Source organism: Camelus dromedarius, chromosome 8 (assembly GCF_036321535.1).
Source record: "Camelus dromedarius isolate mCamDro1 chromosome 8, mCamDro1.pat, whole genome shotgun sequence".
In the NCBI taxonomy this organism is placed as follows: domain Eukaryota; kingdom Metazoa; phylum Chordata; class Mammalia; order Artiodactyla; family Camelidae; genus Camelus; species Camelus dromedarius.
This window is the reverse complement of record NC_087443.1, coordinates 29934071-29952211: the sequence shown is the minus strand read 5'-3', so window position 1 is coordinate 29952211 and position 18141 is coordinate 29934071. Positions and strand designations below refer to the sequence as shown.

At 49.4% G+C, this 18141-nt stretch overlaps 1 protein-coding gene across 1 annotated transcript in view; it reads right to left on the bottom strand.

The window, feature by feature from the left end:
* DUSP29 (dual specificity phosphatase 29) overlaps positions 1-14633 on the bottom strand; it is a 30567-nt gene extending 15934 nt beyond the window's left edge. Inside the window, exons 1-2 of the mRNA XM_010984129.3 lie at positions 14412-14633; positions 3927-4160 (exon numbers count right to left, since the gene is read on the bottom strand). Of these exons, the coding sequence (XP_010982431.1) occupies positions 3927-4160; positions 14412-14497 (320 nt within the window). The 5' untranslated portion in view covers positions 14498-14633. The remainder of the gene's footprint in view (positions 1-3926; positions 4161-14411) is intronic.
* Positions 14634-18141: the final 3508 nt, after the last annotated feature.

The following is an 18141-nucleotide window of genomic DNA, read 5'->3' as shown; positions in this document are numbered from 1 at the left end:
GGAGGCTGTCCTGCCTGGGAATTTACAATCACTTTGACATTAGCCAGGGTATTTTCCCTCCTGCTGACTATAGAGGGAAAAGAAAGAAGGAAAGATTTTTGCCAAGCAAATGAAAGATGTGAATGAGATTAAAGTGAGAATAGTTAAATTACAGAAATTTAGTGCTTTCAAGCATCCTCAAGCACTTTTGAAGCACCCATTTAGGGACCGCTGATTGATAAGAGGTGATGAATTATTCTTATCTCATCATCGATGCCAGTCCCTGGCTCTCTGGAGGGCAACACTTGGTTAACCTAATTTGAATCTAATTTGAATGACTTAAAAGTAATAAAAACAAGTATGTGCTTGAACCTAATAAAGCATAATCTATTTAATAGGACATTTCTTAAAGAATGTTACTTTACAGCTGGAAGGGACCTTTGAAATCATCCCTTTATTTTACAAATAAAGAAACTGAGTCCCTGAACAATAAGATGGTTTGCTAAAGGCCACACAGAGTGACCACCCACACTGGGGGCTTGAACTCGGTTCCGCGAATCCCACTCGAGGGCTTTAGCTCTACTCTAGGCTGTCCCTGCCGTTCCCACGTGCAGATTCAGACCCCCTACAAAGTTGTGGGAAATGGGTGGGAGGGGATGGCTGCTCCCTGAGCCCTTGAGCGAGGAAGACTTCCCTGTGGGGACATCCAAAAAGTGGCTGCGTGGCCTGGATCTCCCCGCCACTCCACTGACCCAGCACACTAAACACAAGCCACAAGCCCCTCCCGATAGCCTCTTCTCATGAGGCTGTGGTGGTGGTGATGGTAGGGCCATCTCTGACCTCCTGGGGCTGGTAGGTGACAGAACTTGCAGTCACCAGGCACCCCATTTGGCAAGTTTCTTGGGATAAGCTGGGATTGAGAAAATGCTTTAGAAATTCTGAAACCCACAGGCATGTAGGGCTTTGATGCAGCTCTGCCTCCTCAGGCCTTAGGCTGCCCGGGTCCCTGGAAGGCCAGGACAGTGTCTGTGGAGGGACCTGGCTGGAGAAGGCCCATTAGGAGGGCCCTTACTTCCAACCAGACCCTGGGTTCATGATAGCATCTCCTGGGAGAAACTGGACCTGGGGTGTTTCCTGCCCTGGGGCTGCCCTCAGCACAGTGGGACCCTTAGGGGCAAAGCGCACTGACTGTTTTCTTCACCTTCTTCTCACACTGTGAGTCGAGTTTCCAGAACCTACCTCATCTCTAATAGTTCACGCTCAGTGGGTGTGCCGGGAACTGTGCTAAAAGCATCCTATGTATTCATTCACTGAAGCCACAGCTTGTAGGCTCAGAAAGATTGACTCGCCCAAGGCCACATGGGAACCAGTATTTGACCCAGACATCGTGGCTCCGGAGCAGATGCTCATCCATCCTGTCTTTCTCCATAAAGTGGCCCTTGAGGAGAGAGGAGGGGGAAAGAGTGAGCTGCTTCATGGGGTTAAGTATGGTCCCAGTAGGTCCCGGGTGTCGCAGGTCTAGACTTCCAGAACAGCTGGTGGCTCTGGCTGCCTCAGGACATCCATTCTCATTCCGGGGTCTTGACTGCCCTCACTTCTAGAACCTTGGCTTTTAAAAATCTTAGGTGCTTTTAGGGGAAGGAAAACCTCAACCTAAATGCAAATATCAAGTTAAAACCGGGGCTTTGTGCATGAGGAGGTGACTCTGAGGTTTTCACTGCTTTGGGCAATACTTACAAAGAGACCAAGAAGCACAAGCAGTCGTGCCTGCTCTCAGCCGGGGTGTGACCTCGGTATGGTCCCACTGGCAGCGGGACTAACTGCTTTCTCAGTCAGCATCTCTGAGTCGCAGTAACCCTGTTAGTGGGTGTCTAGGGAGGACCCTGAGCAGAGATGGGGACAGGCACCCAGCCATTGCTGACCTTAGTCCTCTCCCTGCACTGTGCATGCGGGTCACACACGCTGATCGTGCAGCCTGCCTGGACTGTGCATGTGCTTGTGTGTCTTAGGGCTTGATTAGGCAGAGCTGGATTGAATTGAAAGGGCAGTGACATTTCCTTGGTTAAAGGAAGCAAGGTTATGGTCAGATGTCAAGGAGGTAAGCATATCTTATTGCATCAAACCCTGTTGTCTGTCATTCTATTAACCAGGCCATTTCTGTCCTGCTCAGACACTGAGTGTCTTCCTGAATAAACTCCCTTGACCCTGACCTACCTTCCTAGGTTTCTTTCTCACTAAGTAGCAATAATAACACAAACATTTGCATTTATCTATTACTTCATAGTTTACACAATGCTTTCACATTCCACTATTTCTTTGAATCTTCTCAGTCACCATTTTTAGAGATGAGGCCCAGGAAGGAGAAAAGACCAGCCCAAAGGCCCTGCACCTGGAGTTGGTGGTGGCTGCAGTAGATTGGGTGTTATCCTTTAGAATATTCGCTGGCCGTCCCTAGGGGTGGGTTACACTTCTCTACCCCATTGTCATGAGGCTTTGACATGGACTTGCTTTGCTGATGAAATGTGGGTATAAGTGTCTTGTGTCACTTCCGAGTCAGTCTGGGATTTGCCATGTCTCTCTTTTCTCTCTGCCAGGAGTCTGGCAGTATTCCAGATAGGGCCTAAAATTTACTTAGAAGAAATAAAAATCCTTTAAATATATATTTATGTTTCCTTATGTTTGCAATAACATACATAGAGTAAACTATACTGGTTACTCAGTGGCAGAATTAAGAGAGGACAAAGGGAGATTATGCAGTTGGTTTTTTTAACCCTCTATTTAATTTAGTATTAAAAGGCATGTAATTTTTGTAACTTTTTCCATTTAAAAATATTAAGAAAAAAGAAAAGAAAAGGGATGTTGCCCTTGGATTCCTCATGAGAAGACAGTTTTGTCTAGGTTGTAAGCAGCGAAGTGTTTATTAAAATCACATATGCAGAGGCCCTGCACCATCTGCTCCTTGGAGAGAGAAACCATGAGCTGGAATCCTGGGGAATGGAAGGAGGAGCAGGAGTGTGTGTCAGAATGAAAACTCCTGGGTTAGGCAAAACTGCATTTGAATCCCAGCATTCAGCCACGTAGTGAGCTGTGGACCTTGGGCCAGTTTCCTAAGTGCTCTGTGCCTTGGTTTCCTTATCTTCAAAATGGGAGTAATTAGATCATCTTTCTCATTGGACTATGGTGAAAATAAAGTGAGATCATGCATGCAAGATGCTTAGCACAGTGCGTGGCACATAATATTCAATAAATGATAAGCATTATTATTGTTAATGTAGATACTTCCCAATTGTTTGAAGAGTGAGGAATGGTGGCTATAAAAATCTAGAGGAGGGGACAGTGACCTCAACTTTGCTAGGTCACACTTCTTGACACGTGGGTTGCTGTGCTCTTGTGTTAACCACCCTGAGAACTGACTTTATTCCTGCTGGTCGTATCCCCAGCTGAAATAAAAAACTACATTTCCCAGCCTCCCTTGCAGCTAGGGGCAGCAGAAATCCTGGGCGGGACTTCCCTTCGGGAAGATATCCTTTTGCTCTTCCTTTCCCTGTACTTTCTTGTGGTCCAGAGTCTACAGTTGATGGCTGGAGCCCTACCAGCAATCTCAGACCATGAAACAAACTTGAAAAAGGTGCCACACCCTAGGGATGGCGGAGCCCAAGCATGGGAGCCAAAGCCCCGAGGATCCTGGAGTGGCCCAGCCAGCCCCCGTTCCCCTTCCTCTGCACTTCTTTTATGTGAGAGAGAAACCAGCCTCTATCTTGCTTAAGCCCCTTGTCTGAGTTTTCTGTAGTATGAAAGTAAACCCAGCCCTAACTAATAGAGTTCTCACAGAACCAACCTAAAAAGCAAAAGCTCATGGTGAGGAGGTGGTGAGTGCTGTGCCCTGGGGAAGGCTGGCTGCCTCCTCCAGGGCGAGGCCGAAGGTGAGGCTGGGCCTGGGCACTTACTCGTCGCCGATGTAGAGCTGGGGCCAGACCTCGTTGACGTGGGTGTACTGGGGACTGCCCTTCCAGAAGAGACGCTCCAGCTCGAAGGCTCCGGGGGTGCAGTAATCCTCTGTCTCCCCCTCCTCCTCCACCTTCAACAGCAGCTTCTTGGCAGACGGGTAAGCATTCTGGAGGCTTGTCTTTGTTTCTCTGGATGTCATTTTGGAGCCAAGGGATTTTCTTTCCTTTCTGCAACTGGTCATGAGACAGGGTCACGACTGAGGTTAGCAGGGACAGAGGTAGGGAAGGGGCTTTAGGAAAAGGGGTTAGGGTAGGTGGGTCTGAACTTTTGGCAGGCATGTGCCCGGCCTGCTGGGCTCCTGCTTCCTCGCCCCAGGCCGCAGAGGTCAACAAGGAAGGCCATGATGGCGGTTAAACACTTCCCCAACATTCCAGGCTCCCACAGAGCAAGTATGCTGGGTGCCCCCTAACATGGGCCGATGTGCATTTGCTGCAGACCCAAGACAGGTTTTGGGTCTAAAAACTCCCCTTCCCTGGCTCCTTTCTTTTAATTTTACCCCTTTTTTTTTTGGTGTCTACTCTTTCCTTGGTCTGACTGGAATCTGCTGCCTTGGGCCGTTTTGAACCCGTATAAACAGGCCCAGAAGGTCCTTGGAATTCCAGGCCCATGGTGTTCAACATCAGCAGAAAGCTGTTGTCCCGTGGAAAGGGCACACCTGGAAATCCAGAGCGTCTGTGGTCTGGGCAGCCACACCACATCCTCAGGGCTTCAGAAGTCTTGGGGTGGAAGGAAACTTGGCTGCGTGAGGGTTTGTCAACTTGCTAGGAAGTTGAAGTCAATGTTGGCTGCTTTCACACTGGGAGGCTGGCCTTTGTGCTAACTTACCAGGGCTTTGGAAGAGATGTTCCAAGCTCAAAAGCTGTGTCTACAGATTGGAACGTGTATTTGGAGAGCTTGCCAGTCTCTGTGAGTGGAATGTGGGTGAAGAGTTTCCATTGTCCCCAAGGAAATGAATTCACTGTGGAAGCAGGCACCACGTGTTCCGTGGGCTGAGTGACCAGTACACCTGCACTCGGGCAGCCTGGGAAGGGAGATTAAACTTGTGCTCTGAACTGGAGGGAAGGAGGAGCGGGAGGAGTGACTGAGAAACGTGGGGGTGAGTGATGGGAAGGGAGTGTTATTCATTTATTTAACAAATACTTATGTAGCTCTTATTTTGTGCCAGGCACTGTTCCAAGTGCTTTACAACTATTATTAACTCATTTAATCTTAACAACCCTAAGAAATAGGTACTATGACTATCTCCATTTTGGAGATGAGGAAAATTATAAATGTTTGTGACACAAGGTCTTAGTCTTCTGAGAAAAAAGTAGTTGCTGAGAGGGCTGGGATCGGGGTGGAGGCTGCAGCGCAAGGAGGAGCAGGCTAGGACTTAAAGAATGTGAAAAAGCCCTGGCAGCTTCAAAGTCCACTAGGATCCTCTGGGAAGGACTCAGAACACACCTCCAAGAGGTTCCCACTCATCAGTAATGGAGCAACTTGAACATGAATAAGAAAAATAACTGCTGTTGATAGAAACACATCAAACGTTCAAATCATAATGATACTTAAAACAATTATTCACTGATGGAAGACGCTAGGGAACCAGCTCGTTTTGGAGACAGGTCAGTGAAGGGAAAGAATCTAGCATTTGTCGTTCCTTTCTGATACACACTGTACTACTGGGTAGATGAGAGGAGTTTTCTTTTATAGAAGAATTCCAGGTAATAAAGAAGGAAGAAGTCACCCCTTTATAGCACCTAATGAGCTGATGAATGTGGGCACTGACAACTGACTGCTAGCAACATGAGAAGAGACGATCAGGTGTTCCGGGCCTTCTGATGGGAGAACGCACCTCCACCATCACCAAAGTAGTCTCGCCAAAGGGAAACCTGAATCTTTGATCAGAGTCCTCAGAGTCTAGATCTAACAACCAATTTGCAGGAGGTTCGAATGACAGTTAAATTATACCGCAGGGCCTTATCTTTTAGAAATACATACTGAAATGTTCACAGATGAAATGATATAATGTCTGGGATTTGCTTCAAAAATAATACCATTGGAAGACATAATGGTATATTGTGTGTGGGGTGGGGGATATGCTTGTCGGTCTGATGAGGCAGGATTGGCCATGCATGACGGGTCCAAGGTAGTTACCGTTTCTCTTTGTGTGTGTTTGAAATTTCTCATTAAATTTTTTTTAAAAGAAAAGGAAAGGGTTGAAACTACCACTCTGGGAAATTTGATTCTCCCAAGTTCACCCTAGATGAATTAAAGGATCACTGGCTAACAGTATCTTTGGGGATCGTGGGAGGCCAGGATCTGTGACTTTCTCCTGCAGAATCCTGAGTTGAGGGGTGGGGACAATGGCTACAGTCGCGACCCTACTTTGGAGTCTGTCAAGGGGTGGCCTAAAGCCCACCTCCCTCAGAATCATCTGGCACTTGCTAAAAATACAGATTCCTGGCTTACAGGCTGGACCAGGGGTGGGGTGTAGGGGTCAATAATGCGTATTTTAACAAGCTCCCAGGTGAGTCTGATGCTGACTAACGTTTGATAATAATTGCCACAGAATGTGGTTTAAGAGTCAAGGAGCTGTTGAGTCAAGAGGAGGGCAGGAAGGCTCGTATGCTTTCTATCTTCTCTCTGAAGGTCTTTCGCCCAGAGTAAGGGTGTGGGGCTGGGACAAAGGAGGGCTGGGCAGCCTTACTATGAGGCTCCTTGAAGTGGCTCCTTTGAGCCACATTGAAGTCACAGCCTCAGCGTCTGAGATGTAAGAGGTGCTCAGAAAGTATTTGCTGAGCGAAAGAATGGCCTGGGGAGTGAATGGAATGAGTGAATAGATGAGATTGTGGGCCCTGTGTTAGGGGCTCAGCTGGAGCTGATGGGGCAGGACAGAGCCTCTGGGCTAGTTTGGAGGAAGTGAGGGTGAGTGAAGAGTAGGATTCAGGATGGACAGTCCCCTGTAGCGAGCTGGCGTTCACAGTCACCAAGGGAGGCGTTGTTTCAAGGGATGGCCAGAAACTTCTGCTGGGGGAGCCGGCCAGACCCCTCAGTCTCCCAGGAGTGTAGTCCTGCTCTCCCCACTACAGACCCAAGGCGCCTGAGTTTTGAAAGGTCTGGAGCTCAGCCCATCCATGGCACCAGCTCTTCTTGTGTCGAAGTGAGTTGAAGCTGGGCACCATTTATGTAAATCTGGAGGTTTAGACCATTTTGAATCCTTCCTGCTGCCAGAGGAGGCTGCAGAAGGGATTTTAGGAAGATGCTGGAGTAACTGCATTCTGAACCTCTGCCTGCCTCCTTTGCTCACTGAAGCGGACCTCACCCTTGCTAAGGCTGGTCCTCCTTCATTATACTGTGGAAGGAGCCATCCCCATCCCCTTCCCCATCCCTGTGCTGAAAGCCTCGGCTGGATTTCCAGACAGAAGAGGAAGTGGTGTGGTCTACCCGGAGCGGCTTGGCACGCAGAGGGAGCTCTGGGATCTATTATCCTCCAGTGTGCAGATCTGATGGGGGAAGAGAACAAAGCGCAGAGCCGTCCAGAAACCACAGACCTATAATCTTTCCAAATCCTGAAGGCGGCCCATGTGCATCCCTCTCTGCATGGCTCCCAAATCTCTGAATCTCCAAGAGGCCAGGAGTGTCTGTTTCCCAGATCACAGCCAAAATGGAAGGGGAAGACAAATCTGTTCTGTTTGGTTTCCATAGATTCGACCCAGAGATTAACTGCCAAGGTCTCGATGACACATACCATATCAATCACAGGCTAAATGTCATAATGAGAGCTGGGCAGGTTGTCAAGAGAGGCCTCCAGGTTCCTGTTAAAGCTTCATATTTGAAGGTTTGGTCCCAGGAAACTAAATGCCAGCCTGAAGGCTACTTAGCCTGTATGTGCAGCATCAGCCTGCCTCTTCCTCAAAGGATAGCAAACTCAGGCTCCTTCCTGGAGGGGCCAGGCAGGTAATGTAGAGGAGGGAAGTGGGCTGGGTGTTAAAGAACAAAACAAACGAGCAAAAACCTAACTCTTGGCCTCAGGCAGGAGACATCAAGGAGTGGCGGGGACTGTGGCACAGTAGAGAGCAAGTGCCCCACTGGGGCAACAGCTTGGCATTCTATGTGGGAAGGCAAGCCCAGATTGTTGGATATTTTTATGAAAAGTCAGAAAGCCAGAGTTTTGTGAGAAGTCTGCCGATTTAACATTTTTAAATCGGCAGACAGTGGTAGCAGAGGCTCTCCTTGCCCGAGGAAGGAGCCATTCCTCAGCTCAGATCACTGCAGTGTAAGTGGACAGTTCCCTTATACACCAAAGTCTTCCTCCCTCAAGCCCCTGTGTTTCCCAGCTTGAGGGTGTTTTTCTGGTCTTTGCGCTGGTCTGGGAGTTACCCACTCCTTGGAGCACCTTGTAAATCAACAACTTGCTCCCAAACCCTGGTCTCAGGGTCTGCCTTTGAGGGAACCCAAAGTGAGATGCTGCTAATTTGAAAACTTTTAAAGGTACCATGATAACAGAGAACGCAGAGGCCAAGTGGTACTTGACCTCTAAGGCCTGGAGTGCCATTTCCCTCCGTGAAACCGTGGCCTTGCCTTTGAGGAGCTCTTTCCAGGAATAATCAACACAAGGACCCCTTGTTCATTCTGACTCCACCTCGGACTTTTCAGTGGTCCAGCTTGCATTTGGTTAAAAGTTTCCCTTGCCCAATGAGGAAAGGCTTTAATCTGAATTCAAGACTATAATTTTGATACCTTGATTTGACTTTATGTGGGAAAAAAAAGAACCCTGTATATAGGTTTTATTTAATTAGGGAAAAAAAATCAGAATATCATTACTATGGGCAAGGGCAGGAGTCAGGGAGATTTTTTTTTCTGTTTTCTATTTTGGGATTCTTTTAATAAATAATCATACTTCATAATAAATATCTGTGCCTGTATTTTTTAATTATGCTGGCCCCATAGAACAGTCTGGGCTGGACGCTGCTTGTGACTTCTCATTTGTGACCTTCTCTTCGTCTTACTTGCTGCCAGGACCTGGTGCTTTCCTGGGGTTTCTCTGCCTCTGTGTCCCCCTCTCCCCACATTTGGCCCTTCTCTGCTCTCACAGCCCCAGCAATCACTGAGGACTCTCAGATCTACAAGTTTCCCCCTCCCTGAGCTTCACTTTCTTCCGTGATAAAACAGAGCTATATAGCAAGGGGGGTAAAAATGCTTTTTAAAACAAACAAAAAACCCAACCTGAATTATTCTTTCTAAGGTGGAGAATGGGAGGAGCCAGGTGGAGAGATGCATCATTCATTTCCATGGGAAAATTAAACCTCCACGTGGACCCCTTGAGCCTGCAGAGACTTGCCAGGTAGCCAGGCCCAGGAGTGTGAGCCACCGAACAGGCCTCCTGCTTAACAAAAGACACCATTTGAGGATGGGGAAAAGGTAAGTCCTAAAGCATGATTTGGAATGTGGTGGAGTGAATGAAGAAAGCCAAATTTTTCTGTACAAGAAAGCAAGGGGGTGTCTGAGCCACTAGAACATCCCCACAAGGGGTGGGAGGGGCCCTGCTGCAGGGCTGGGGAGGGAGGGCGTGGGGCCAGGAGACACAGCCACAGGACTCCTGAGACCAGGGACCCAAGTGTGTAACTTTGCAGTGCCCCCTGGCTGTGTCAGCTGTCTCTTTGTCACCTTAAACCTTAAATGAAATTGTTAGACAGGATAGACAGCTGTGTTCATGGTGGTTTTGAGACATCAGTCGGGAAGAGGCTTGTGCTGGTGGCGAGAAGAGACCAGAAGTCTATGAAGCAGCAAGTACGGTATGATTCTGTGCTTATACAAAAATACATTTCACCGGAATATTAACACTGGCTATATGCTTATTTTAGGATGATGAAATTGTATGTGAATCTTCTTCTTTTTAAGGAAACATCTTTTCTAAAATCTCTATGATGTGCATATATTACTTGAATATATAGAGAGGGAAAAAAAGCCTGTGAAAGTTCCATTTTAGAATTGATGTGGATAGAATAGATGCTCACTCTAAACCTGCAGGCCGAGGCACAGGAAGGTGGCCGTCAGGACAAGGCCTGACCAGGCGTTCCTCACATCTCTGAGCGCCCTCCCAGTCAGTGTGTGCTCCTGGAAGGCAGGACTGTGTCCTTGGGCCCTCTGGTGGCAGAGCCAGGCCTAGGTCGTATCAGAGGGTCATTTTGTTCCTCAGTGCTTCCCAGAAAACCAGAAGGGAATCAAGTTTTATGGGTCCTGAAGTTTATAGAATTTCTTTAAGAAAAAGAAAACCAAGTATGTGCAGGGCCTTACAAGAGGCTGGTGCAAGTGTGGGGTTCCACCTCTGAAGGAAGCTTGCTCCCCCTCTGACTGGAGACAAGATCAACTGAAGTGCACATCACCCCTCCCCATCCCGTGGGGCTCTTTGACTTGCCTTAGCCTGGTCTTGGTTTCGACTAAGTCTCCCAGCATGAGGGGTGCTCTGGTGGGTCATGAGTGGGCATGGGAAGTGGCCTTGTTTTTACCTCCCAAGTTAGGAGTTAGGCCTGGCCCTGCGCACTCCCACCTGCCCCTGAGCCTTACTCACACATCCCTCTGTTAAGCACTAGGGATGGGCTGGGCCAAAGAGGTCTCTGCCTTCTAGTCTAGTAGAGCAGTTTATAATCTGATCTTTTAAAAAAAATTACCTCCCTTTGAAGGTATTCTGTATCTGTGGATGTCGCATATTTACGCTCCTAATGCGCTGGGATCATGGGGGAAGTTAGTCTGTGTTGAAAATGCATGCCCACCACATTTCTTCCATGACACCACCCAAGTTGGGCTTGGAATATTCCTTGAAAGAAGAGGGAGGGTAAAAAGATTCCTGTGGTTGGGAAAATTACTGTATTAGGAGAGTAATACGTACTGCTGGGGTATGTGGAGGGGTAGAAATTGGCAGCAGTGTATGTATATAAATATACATATTTTTAATTTACTGCAAGTCATACTTGGCTTTATGCATCTTAAATCTACAAAAATGATCCCAACTAGGAAATAAACGATGTGGGATTTTTAAAAAATTAAAACCTGGATGTGAAAACCCCAGGAATTTTTTGTTGCCTATAATTTAATTCCTAATGTATCAGATACAATCCAAGTTTAACAGATTTTTTTTTGATTCTGGCAAGTATGTTAATAGGAAGCAATTATGTGAATTAATATAAAATCCTTTTATTAAAAAAACCCCAGAAAAGCCCTCATTTAAAGAGGTAATTTAATATTCCTTCTACGATGGTGTTGATGCCATCAAATTGTTTGATTAACTCTTCAAATGGTTTCAGAGCGCTTCAGGGAGGTAATTTATGAACTCCTAATTGATTCCCCCAATCTTGGTTTGGCAGAGCTGGGCCTCCTGGAAACTGGGGAGGCTGGAGACCCACATGTGGCTTCCTTCTCAGACAGGGGAGCTGGCCGGGATGGACTTGACCCCTGCGGCCAGTGCAGTGAGGGAGAGGAGGCTCTGGCACCGGAGACAAGAGGCCAGCATGTCTGCCCAGGCCAGTTGTGGTGGAAACACTGCAGGCAATTACACAGCTCATGAATTCAGGAATAGATGGCCCTTTAGCCCACCTCATTCAAGAATCATTTCCCACTATGTGTCACCTCAGAACATGAAGCTTCCTCATTGGGGGATAGACTGTGGGGTGTGCCCCTCACCATGGGCTCACCACCCCTGCATTGCCCTGTCCCAGCCACTGTTCCTCACTAGGCCTGTCTTGGTGCTGCACGGAGGAGGCGCCAGGCCTTGGGAAGGATATAGGAACAGGCCCCCGCCTCTTCAGGCTGCCACAAAAGCTCACTGAGAAACCAAGGCCCTGGCAGGACCCAGGGAAGTGATCATACAGCTGGTAACTTTTATCGTGTGCCTGGTGATTATCTACTCTCGAAACCTCCTAGGGAGGGAAATGGCTGGCCCCACTTTGGAGATGAGAAAAATGAGGGTCAGAGAGTTTAGTAGCAGGACACCAAACTAGTTAGTGGTGTGACTGGGACTCAACCTAGGCAGCCGAGCATCCCCACCCAGGTCAATAGATAGGTCACTGTATTCTTGGTCGCAGAGTATGCTCCTGAGGGCAGGCCTAGGCCTGGGCCTCCCTCCCCAGGTAAGGCCCAGACTGGTGTGAGGTGCTGGAAAGAGCTCCCACAGGCCTTGATGTCTCATGGACCCAAACTTCAGCTCCCTCATCTGTAGAATGGGGGTGATATCTGCTTCGCTGCTTGTTGGGTAAAGAAGATACTGTAAGTCCTTGGCACATTGACATGGACTCAGAGAATGTTTTCAGGAAAGGGGACAAGGAGGTGATGGGGCATGGAGAATTCCCAGCCATGTTGGGAGCCAAGTTGTGAGTCCAGAGTAAGGGAGTGGGGGTAGAGCCATTTGGCGGGGGCAAGGGGTCTCAGTAGGGTGGTTGTGGGAAATGGGATGGGGTGTAAATCAGCGTGAACATTCTCCTGTGGGTGATGGGGCTCATTTGCTCATGTGTGAAGTACAAGCAAGGCTTTTGGGAGGAGGAAAAAGGACCCTCTGTGGGCTGTTAATATCTGGTAGCCATGCCAGACTGCCGTGAGACTTGACCTCCTATCTACTGTGGGGCCAGAAACATCAAAGATCACCTGAAGCAAAAATTCAAATGCCATCTGCCCTGGATTAGGGCTGGGAGGACAAACGGAGCTACGAGCCCTGGCACCAGGACCTGGAGTGGCTGTGCCCAGGCTGGAGTTCATATGTGGAGGGAAGCGCCCCCATGTCACCCTCTGGAGGGGCACCAGAGTGCAGTGGCTACGCCGTCAGACTCTGAGGCACAGCAGCCTCAGCCTCACTGCAGTCTGGGCTGTGTGCTGCTGGGCAGACCGCTCCACCGCTTCGTGCCTCAGTCTCCACATCTAAAACGAAGCTGGCGAGGTACGCTCCTCCTGGGGCTGCTGCAGTTCTGAGGAGTGAGGGCATGGCTGCCTACTTGGAAGGAGAGCTCTTGGGATGATGCTTGGCACACGGTCAGCACCAGGACTCATTTCCGATTCACAGTGTTGTGTAATGTCTGGGGAAGGCCAGCCCCAGCACCGTGGAGGGCAGGCTGCCCCTCCCCAAGTGGACTCAGCTGAGCATCTATTGGCACGGTTGCAGGAAACGCTAAAAGCCAAACCTCTGGCCTCTGTTTCCCTCTCCGTTCGGCACCCTCCGTGAGGTTGTCAATAGCCACAGGAACTGCACCGTCAGTCAGGACTGAGTCCCCTCCAGCCCAGTGCCACCCAGGACTGAAATGTCCCCAGGGAGGGCTTCCAGCTCATCAGATGGTGGAGGACCATCGCCTCCCCTCTCACCCTCAGCCCAGATCTGCTTTTGTCCCTGAAGAGCCTTCAGAGCCAGCTGACCTTCCCCTCACTCCTCAGACCCTTTCCCACGTTCCACCCCAACCCCCATGCCCAAGGCTCTTTCCCTGTACAGCACTGAACTTAGAAGCCCTTCAAGTGTTGTTTACAAATGTCATTTGGGGGGAACAGAATGATTTTGTCACGAGGAGAACAAGGAGGGGCTGCAATGGAAAATTCAGGGCAACAGGACAAACACTAGGCCCTTGGATGCTGGGGCCTTAAGTGAGAAGCACCCCCGCCCCAGTCTCTCTCCCATCCTACTGGGAAGTTGCCCCCTGGAATGTTTTCAGAGCTCCCCACTCCCAACTCTTGGGTTTCAGCCCATGAAGTGCCACTGGGGCCACAGGACAAGGGCCCAGGGCCTAATGGGGGAGCCCTGGTCTGAGACGCCGGACATCTTCCCACCTTCCAGCCGACATGCATTGCCGTCTTGGTCAAGAGGGTCTGTCCCTCAGTGACCCAGTCTCTCCATCTCCACCAGAGCAGTCACCCCCAACCCCAACCTCCCACCAGGACTGGGAAAAGCTTCCAGAATAGTCACTCTGTCCAAATGGTGCTTAGCGTTACCCAGGACACAGGAAGAATTCTCGTCCCTGGGGTTTTGAGTACTTACTTGTAATGTGTGCCGCCCCACGCAGGATGTGAGTCACTACGGGCGTCTCCATTCCGCCCCCACCTCCCGCTGAGGTTTTTTTCCCCTCTGCTGGCTAAATGGATAACTGTAGAACCTTGCTGGAATATGATACATGATACAATGCATCCAGTGCCTCAGAAGGGCCCGATAGGCTTTAACTCGCCCTATTATGCTTTAGAAATGTTCACTGAACTGGAAGCTTAGATTTAGAGGAAGGGAAGTGGAGAAAATGCCTTGAAATCTCTCGAGAAAGATGGGGCAACAAGAAGCCTGTCATACTAAAAGGATGTCAGCTGCTCTCAGCCGCTCCAGAAACAGGGTGGAAAGAGGTCTTCTAATTCCCATACCCAGGCTCCCAAAGAACAATTGACTGGACACACGAGGCGCCACCCTCCCCACCCAGGGGCCTTACCTGTGCTCACCGGGTACTGGCCAGGTCAGGAGGTGCTGGTCCGTGGGGCGTGTGGCGGCTGCACACCCAGCCACCCCGACTGGCATCCAAGAGCCTATTTTTAGGGTCAGATCTGCTGACGCTGACCTTGTCCTGCCCAGTCTGAGAAGAGACCTGTGGCATCTGCTTGCAAAATGATTCACCCGTGTGACCTGAAACCCTTGACTTTGGGAGTCCTGTACCTAGAGCCCACACGCTTGTCCCTGGCCCGGCCACGGAGGCAGGACACGCAGCCACCAGGGCGGGGCCAGGCAGGGGGATTTCCCAGCTTTGTTTTCTTGGGATGGACGAGGCCAGGTGCCTGCAGGGCCCTGCCCGGGGCTCTGTCCGGGAACAGCTGGAAGGCGGGAGATTGGCCCGCTGGCACAGAGCCCATGGGATGATTGGGGGCGCCCAGCCTGGAGAACTTTCCACTCCACACTTTTCCAGGAGTTTGTGGGGCCATCTCTGGGGAGTGGGTGAAATGAATGCTGCATCACGCGGGGTGATCAGTGAACCACCTCCGCCTTCCAGAGAAGCTCTTGAAGCTTGGGTTCATTTGCATTGTGTTGCTATCTGTGAGACCTCCGGCAAGTGTCTAATCCATCTGGGCTTTAATGGGGAAAATAGTCATAATGCCACCTTTTTATGTTGTCATGAGAGTTAAACAAGATAAAGTACAGAAGGTTCTCAGCACAGTACCTGGCACAGGCTAAACATTTAAAAAATGCTAGGTGATACTAGGATTCCCAGAATATTCCCAATTCAGCAGTCTTTCCCAGGTCTCTCTTCTTGGCGGTTCCTTCTCTAACATCCTGCCTCTTTGGCTCCAGCCTTCTTTGCTCCAGGAGCCCCACCAGCAACCCTACCACGGGGTCCTCCTTTTTAGGGCTGATGGGCAAAGCCCTGTCCAGGCTTCTCTATTTTTCTAGTAAAATCTTTCCACAGCTTTTTACAGTTCCTTATAATGAATGACATGGTTTTCCATCCTTCCCTATCCTGTCACCCTCTTTGGGCATCCTTCAATGTATGAAGGATTAGAGGGAGCAGGAAGGGGGTCACCAGTCTTCCCACATCCTTCACTTAATAGGGTCTCATGTTGGGGTCATTAATCCTGTTCTCTGTAGCTCTGTATTCAGCAAACCAAAGATCTTCCCCACAATTTTCATGTTCAGCTACTGTCAGTTTTATTTAGAGCAGTTATTTCTTCCAGTATTTTTCATTGTGAAACTGCTAAGAAGACTTTGCTTTTATTAATTTCTTGGTGCAGAGAATAGTCACAAGGCAGGGACTCTGGATCTAAGTGTACAAGGAGGTCAAGTACTGGAGTCAGAGCAGCAGGGCCAAAGGCCCTTCTGCAATCATCCCACAAACTTACAGGAGTCAGAAATGCTGGACCTGACACAGACTGAAGGAAGATTTCCGTCTAGCTAGGAGCCTGGTGGGTCAGTCCCTGCCCTAGCCCCATCCCAAGTCAATGCTAGGGAGGCACGAGGAGCTGCTGAAGATGCAGGTTCAGCAAGGGGCAAAAATCAGATGTCTAAAGACACCTGAGACACATAGATAGCTGATAAAGAGAGGGAGACAGTATTTCACACTGTCTAGAAGGATGGCCTAGTAAATAAAGCCAAGAAAAGAATGAGGTGAGCTGCTGGATTATCACCCCCATTAGAGTAGCCCCTGAATGTGGTGAGCAGAAGACTGGTGACCCTCTCTCCACTACCCCACATGCTCCCAATCCTACACACATTAAAGAAAGCCCAAACAGGCAGCACCGTGGGAGCCTCGAATAGCTGGTCCTCCACCATCCCCGCCAGCGGGCCACCGCCTGTTGAGACCGGAGTCCAGTGAGGAGAGCCCTTCATCCTGGGACACGGGGCAGGGCCGAAACGGCGGCCGCCCCTTCGCCCGTCATGCACTGCACGTTTGTGGGGAACCTGGTGCTAAACCATTCGTAGGGGACCTGCTTCTGGGACGGGGTTTGGTATGTAGCAGAGCAGCTCCCTCACTGTGATCTATTGAAAGTCAGCCATCGACACAAGGGTTTGTTAAAAAAAAAAAAAAATTAAAAACATATATAAAAAGAAAGAAAAAAATGCCCAAAACAGGGTGACAAAGGGTGGGAAACCACCTCATTAATTATGAGGAACTATAGGAAGTCCTGTGAGGAGCTTATTAGAAAAGAGTGGTGGTGGTAGCAGGAGTTACCTGGTCTGTCTTTAGGAGCTGAACGGCTGACCAAGAGAAACAAACAAAGCCTCTGCACAACCCTCAGGGCAGAACTCGGGCCATGGGTAGATGCCCCAAAGCTGCCTTGTGTGGACACAGCAAACACACTATTATGCCGGATGGGAGCAAGCCAGGTAACCGTCGGCTAGTCTCAGAGATGTCTCCAACTGTTCCAGGCTCAAGGACAGTCCACCAGAACTCTGTACAACAAACAGTAAGCGGCACTAGTGCAGGTAAAGTATGATCTGTAGAAAGCTGTTATTTTCATTGTAGCTTCTTAGGAACTTACGAATGGCAGCACCTGACATAGGTTTCTCCCCGACACCACCACCTTCTCTGACCTATGTGATTTTCATTAGCAGACTCCTTTTCCCCACAGTCTCCCTCTACTTTCTCCATTTTCACATATAGGTAGATGCTGCTGTTTGTCCCGGCTTCTCTGAATCAGAACCACTCTTAGGCCCAGTGGCAAGACAGGGTAGGCAGGACACACACACACCCCACCCCGCTCCCAAAGATGCCCACATCCTAATCCCTGGGACCTGTGACTGTGTTACAAGGCAACGGGGAATTGAGGTTGCAGATGGAATTGATGGCTAATCATCTGAGCTTAAAAAGGGGAGAGTATCCTGGATCATCGAGGTGAGCCCAGTGTAATCACAAAGGTTCTTAAATGCGGAAGAGAGGCTGAAGAAGAGGTTGGAGAGATGTATCGTGAGAAGGACTCAGCCCCTCGTTGCTGGCTTTGAAGATGGAAGAAGGGGCCACAAGCCAAAGAACAGCCTCTAGAAGCTGGAAAAGGCACAGCAACAGATCCTTCCCTAGAACCTGCAGAAGGAATACAATTCTGCCAACACCTTCGTTTAATCCAGTGAGAACCAAGTCGGGCTTCTGACCTAAAGAACTGTAAGATGATAAATGTTGCTTTAAGCCACTAAATTTGAGGTCATTTGTTACAGCAGCAACAGTATATTAATATATGAGATTTGACTAATGCATGACTTTTCTGGGTCCAAAAGATCCGGAGGCTTCTAGTGCTCTGCGGGCATCTGAGTTTATGTGGACACTGAGTCCAGCTTGAGCCCAGGGGAAAGACTGCCTTCCCAGACAGAGCCCAGAGGGCCAGGGCCACATCTCCACACATCTCTATGGCAGATATGTCTTGTCTGCTGACCGTAAGCCCTCTGCTCTCCTAGAGGTCTCGCTCTTCTTTCACACTGAAAAAAAAAAAAAAAAAAAAAGAAATGGACTAGGGCCCGTGTTCTTTCTGCAGGACTCTCAGGGCCCTCCACAGCATCTCGAAGGGCTGCTTTCCTTCGGGAGGGGTGCAGGTAGGATGGCTCTTGTTTCTCCTGAGCCAGTTTCCCTGTAACCCGCTCACTGGCACCCTCTGGCCTCCCCCTTCTTCACCCTCACCCCAAGCTCAACACCACCCTCTTCTGAGCTCCCTCCAAACCACCACCCACCCAATGCCATTGTGTGC